The 6,000-nt window shown below is 42.4% G+C and overlaps 1 protein-coding gene across 1 annotated transcript in view; it reads right to left on the bottom strand.

Moving 5' to 3' along the window:
* Positions 1-589: 589 nt before the first annotated feature.
* LOC113015577 (copper-transporting ATPase 2-like) overlaps positions 590-6,000 on the bottom strand; it is a 193,707-nt gene continuing 188,296 nt past the window's right edge. The window contains 8 exon segments of the mRNA XM_026157600.1: positions 590-1,009; positions 2,509-2,611; positions 2,785-2,902; positions 2,980-3,183; positions 3,254-3,396; positions 3,537-3,677; positions 5,193-5,376; positions 5,450-5,632. Coding sequence (XP_026013385.1) covers positions 727-1,009; positions 2,509-2,611; positions 2,785-2,902; positions 2,980-3,183; positions 3,254-3,396; positions 3,537-3,677; positions 5,193-5,376; positions 5,450-5,632 — 1,359 coding nt within the window. The 3' untranslated portion in view covers positions 590-726.

The raw sequence follows: 6,000 nt of genomic DNA, 5'->3' as shown, positions 1-6,000 counted from the left end.
AAAAAAGTCTATTGTGCAGGCTAAGTGCGAGACACGAGTCATATTTATAACCCTGACGTCCATATATCTACTCACTCGTAATTAAGCTCAACAAGATGTGAAACTAACTATAGAATCCATGTGTGAGGTCATTTGATTAATGCGCCCCATTAATTAACCCTGGCACAGTGTGAAGCAGATATGGAAAAAAAGAAAGGAAAAAATACTGCACTCCAATTTTTTGTCTTCACATCTGTGAAGCTTTAGTGGAAAATATCCCACAAGGCAACATGAAAAGAGTAGTTTTCTTCTCTGGAGTGTTTTTATTTTCTTCTTGGATTTGGTGGAACTTAAGTTGCACTGAGAATGTGCAAATTTGCAAACAAATCACAAAATCAGATGAAACAGATGAAGAGATTTTTACACAGAAAATGATTTCCCTCTATCAACACATGCATTATTTATAAGCTCTCAGATCCACACTCTCACTGACGGCCTTATCCGAACAGTAGCTTTACTCTGACTCGTGGATATTGTAAAAGTCGATTTGCACCGAAGTTATTTGTCTGGAGGATTTATGTGACACATAAGCAAACCGACTTTATACATGTGGCTTCAGTAAAACTTTAATGTTACATCAAAATAAAAGAGCACTTTAGGTTTGACAATTAGTGTATTTACATTAAAAAAAAAATTTTTTAATCATAAACATGAGTACCAGGTAAAAAACATCTTCCTGTTTTCCCTTTACAACACGTTGAGGACGTCTGCAGTCTGGTGCTCCAGCAGGGAGTAGCGGTTCTGCTCCTCAGCAACAACCTTAATGGATGCCCCTTGACTGGGTGAGCGGCTGGAGAAGCCGGGTGGAGAGGAACCGCTTGGGTTCCTCTGTTCCCGAGTTGCGTTGGGGAGAGCGGGACTGCGCCGCCGGCCGTCCAGACCCAGATGTGTGCTGATCTGAGACGAACGAAGGCTCCTCATTTGGCCTCTAGCACGCATCTCATAGAGCTCCACTGAGGTTTTCTTGTACCTGGAGGAAATACGGGGTGATTAATTTCACTACTAAACTCAAGCGCGAGTGAAAACAGACCAGGTATGCGGGAGAAAGGAAAACATAAGCTTCATATCACATAAAGTTTATTGTGTTCATCTGGACGCTGAGATTTCAGACAGATAAAGGCTTTTAGTCTGAGCTGACTGCAGGTTTCCCCACTGTATCAACAGTATATTTACATAATTAATGATACTGGCACCACTGACTAACTAACAATGGGCTGTGAGGTCAGTGTGAGGTCAGTTTCATGATCATGATTACCCCAACTGGTTGCAGCAGATGGCTGCCCCTCCCTGAGCCTGGTTCTGCTGGAGGTTTTCTTCCTGTTAAAAGGGAGTTTTTCCTTCCCACTGTTGCCAAAGTGCTTGCTCATAGGGGGTCATTTGATTATTGGGTTTTTCTCTGTATGTAATATTGTAGGGTCTACCTTAAAATATAAAGCGCCTTGAGGTGACTGTTGTGTGATTTTGCATTATATAAATAAAAACAAATTAAATCATTGAAATGCAGATTTTCCTTGTCTAGTATGGGGTGAACCTGTGACCTTGGCATTATTAGCACCACACTCTAACCATCTGAGCCAACCGGCTGGAATCCCTATGAGCAAAAATGTCCTAAGAAAATGTCCCCCATGCCATTACACCACCACTCCCAAGATCAATTGTTGATATAAAGCAGGATGAATTCATTTATTCATACTGTTTTCGTCAGATTCTAAACTGAAATAGACTCATCCGACCACGGAATATGTTTCCAGATATCTATTGTCCAATTTTGGTGAGCCCCTGTGATCAGTGTTGCCAACTCCTCAGTAAGGAAAATTGCTATTGGCTGTCCTAAAAGTCGCTAGAAGTCGCTAAATGACATCATCGCCTAATTTCCATAATTGGTCATGCTAATCTAATTGTAACCTATGTTGTTGGAGAGAGAAATAACATCGTGGAAGAGACATAAAGTGAGTAAAAAACGTCCTAAATGCATTTAGAGTTTATTTAGAACTAAAAATCAAATTTCTTTTAGCAATTATTGTTTTTTTTTAATGTCACTATTCCAACCCTGCTCCTTTACCCGGGCTTGGACCGGCAAAAGTGACCCGAAATAGGCACTCTGGTGGAGTTACTTTGTGTGTGTGTGTTTATAAGTAGTGTTAAACCTTGTGATCCACAAAACAGCATAAGAGTAAAAGAGTAAAAGAACTGACTGCGTTACAGCACCCGCTGCTTGTTGAGAGTAAAAGCGATACGCGCTTTCACGTCTTTTTTTTAGTAAGGGGTCTGAAAACTCGCTAAATATAGCGACAAAGTCGCTAAGTTGGCAACACTGCCTGTGATGCACGATGTATCATCTTAATTTCCCTCACAGGGGTCATTCAGGCACCACCAACAGGTCTGATTTAAATTGTGGCTGCTTTGTCCTGCTGTTTCCTCCCTAATCTTTAATATAAGTGTAGATAATGTAAACGCAGAAGGACTCACATTTTCAGCAGTAAAGAAGACAGGACCACTGAAACTGATGAGGCGGCCATTGCAGCTGAGCCCATCCAGGGTTGGAGCACCAGGCCAACGGGCATGAACACACCTACGACCAACAGTTCACATTTGAGAAAGAGGCACCTCAATGTCATCCACAATGTGCCAGGATAAGAATAATTTCTGATTTCATTTTGGATTTTGGTTTCCCAAAATATCGAGCTTGCACGTTCACCTTGACTAGAGTCCGTTATTGGTTCAGGATTTTACTGTAGCTCTCACCTGCAGCAATTGGTATTCCAACAAGATTGTAGAAGAGAGCAAAGACAAAGTTGATCCTTATCCGACGCACCGTCTTCTTGGACAGCTCGATGCTGGCCACCACATCTAGCAGGTCATTCTGCAGAGCGCGAAAAGCTTCAAGTGAGACAGTTTAAACGAGCCAATGTATCTGCACACAGACTATCTGCCACCTACTCGGATCAAGACAATGTCAGCCGCCTCAATAGCCACATCGGTGCCTGTCCCGATTGCGATGCCGACGTCGGCACGGGCGAGGGCGGGGGAGTCGTTCACGCCATCTCCCACCATGGCCACCCTCAGGCCTCGTTTCTGCAGCTCCTGGACTTTTGCCACCTTGTGTGATGGCAGCACTTCTGCAAATACCTTTCTGATCCCCACCTGCAGCCAATCAAACGCTTTGATTACATGTTAAACATTCAGGTAGATTTTAAGAGTGTGCAAGTGTTACCTGTGCTGCTATGGCTTTAGCTGTGCGCCTGTTGTCTCCCGTCATCATCACCACCTCAATGCCCATAGTGTTCAGTGTATGCACTGCTAATGCTGACTCTGCTTTCACCGTGTCTGCGATGGCTAACATTGCACACAAAACACCTACACACACACACACACACACACACACACACACACACACACACACACACACACACACACACACACACACACACAAACAGCATAAGATGAAGTTTAAATGTGGCACCAAAGCCACAAAGAAAACCTTGATTTCCCCTCACCATCTATAGCCACCAGTATGGCTGTCTGCCCTTTGGTTTCGTGGCTCGACATCGCGGCATCCACATCTGCTCCTATGTGGTGGCCATTCCTCCTCATCCACTCTCTGTTTCCAATCAGGACAGAATAAAACAGCCCTTCAGCTGGAAATAGAAGAATGTGATTAAAAACAATGACTGCTTACAGTTACACCTCACTAGCACCAGGTTGGACGCTCTTTGCCTTCAGAACTGCCGTGATTCTTCATGGCATAGATTCAACAAGTTTCTGAATGGTACTCTTTGTAGTCGTCTGCTGCTTTTGAGATGGTCTTCTGCATACCTTGGTTGTAACGAGTGATTATTTGAGTTACTGTTGCCTTTGTCTAACTAAGTGAATAATTTCCCCTTTTCAGACCATTCTCTGTAAACCTTAAATATGGTGATGTGGGAAATATCTGAAAAACTCAGACCAAAAATCATGCCACGTTCAAAGTCACTTAATCACTTCCAAACTCTGATGCTCAATTTGAACTTCAGCAGGTCACTTGTTAACATCGGTGCCAACTGAACATGCATAGCTTGAAAAAACAAAACAAAAAAGCTAGCCAGTGTCTGGGCTCTACAAAGAACTCTTCGTTGTGATTCTGTGGCCAGTATGGGGCTTGAACCCATGACCTTGGCGTTATTAGCACCACGCTCTGACGATCTGAGCTAACTGGCCTACACAGCGGTTTCCTGAGGGGTTTAACACTGTCTATTAATTTTAATTAATAGACAAATGCTTCACTACTATAAACTTCAATAGAATATTCTGGTATCTGTACTTGAGTAGTTTTTTTTCTGACAACTTTACTCCCTACATTTAAAAATATATATCTGTACTTTATACTCCTTACGTTTTCAAAAGGGGTCCATGAATTTATACTCGGGGGTGAAACATTTCTTTAAGTGACCGGTTATTACAAATTACCTAACAACTATACACTGTGTAAGATAAAGACAGTATAAACAGTATAGTGTCAGTGTAGAGGATGGACATTAGCCATGATAGCTGTGAAACATCTGCTGAAACATCTTGTTGAATTCAGTTATGTGCATCTGCAAAGAGCAGATCTACTGAAGGTCAGTAGAAAATCTACTGAAGCTCATATTAGAAATTATTGTGAGTTGTGATTCTATTCCCCACACTGAGCCACTACAACCAATTTCAGGTTTCCCCACCTGCTAAATCCCGGTGCAATCCTTGACTGTTCTCATTTTCCTGTTTATGTGTGGAGCCAAAGGCACCCTCTACAATGTAGGCAACAGAAAAAAGTTTTGTTTTTTTCATTTACTTTCACTGCAGGGGACCTACATAACAGATCACACTGAGTATATTCATTTAAATTCAAATAATTTTTGAATTCTTGTGTACTAATGTTATTTTATTATTATATTAACACAGCACATGGTTCAGTTACCTCTGTACAAAAGTGGTTAATAGACTACTTTTTACTTTTAGTACATTTCAGAGCCTGTACTTTTATACTTTTACTTGAGTAATAAAGTTGCTTTAGTACTTCAACTTTTACTGGAGTATTTTTAACCCAGGTATTTGTACTTCTACTTAACTAAAAAAATCTGTACTTTTGCCACCTCTGCTTTGAATAAAGTTTACAGTTACAGTTTTTTTCTGACCTGCAGAGGTGGACTCTCCTGCAGGCAGCATGCTGCTTTCTTCAATAGTAGCCCCCGGCAGCAGGAATCGCTCCTCGCTCGGCTGCAGCAGCAGATGTTCCACGCTGGACACCCGGCAGCTGATCCCACAGCCGGACACGGCCTGGAAGTCCTGGCAGCACCCGAGGACATCGGAGCCCAGCTCCTGTCAGAAAGTTGATAGAAAGTCAGTAAAGTTTTCTCCTGAACAAAAAGGCAGGCATAAATAGACCTCTCACCTGTTTGCAGTATTTGGCAACTGCTATGCCTAGCGGGTGCTCGCTGCTGGCCTCGGCGGTACCCACCACTGCCAGGATCTTCCTCAGGGGCATGCGGGCCACTTCCCACAACACCAGGACTCGAGTCACCCGCGGCACGCCGTTTGTAATAGTGCCAGTTTTATCAAACATCACCACACTGATCTGATTGAGACACATAGAGGTCAGTGTCAGGTTTAAAAGGGTTTCTAAGAGGTGCCTTATTACACTCTGAGCACTGCACTCTAAACATTCCTTCTCAAGATCACTTGATATTATTATTTATTCGATTTTTATAATGTATTTATTTACTTGTTTTTTTTATTTATAACATATTTGATCTCTGGTTGGAGGGGCCCATTTCTGCCTCAGGTCCCAACAGATGCTAGAATCGCCCCTGGCTGTAATCAAGCAGCAATGCCACATGGTGTCACCAGTTAATTAGAATAGAGGCCGACGCAAATATTAAAGTGAAATGTTACATTTCTGTGGTTGTTCCAGCTCTTTTCTCTTTCATTTATTCGCTCATTACA

The sequence above is a fragment of the Astatotilapia calliptera genome, chromosome 23 (genome assembly GCF_900246225.1).
Source record: "Astatotilapia calliptera chromosome 23, fAstCal1.2, whole genome shotgun sequence".
NCBI lineage: Eukaryota > Metazoa > Chordata > Actinopteri > Cichliformes > Cichlidae > Astatotilapia > Astatotilapia calliptera.
Note: the sequence above shows the minus strand (reverse complement) of the source record. Positions and strands in the feature narration are given on the sequence as shown.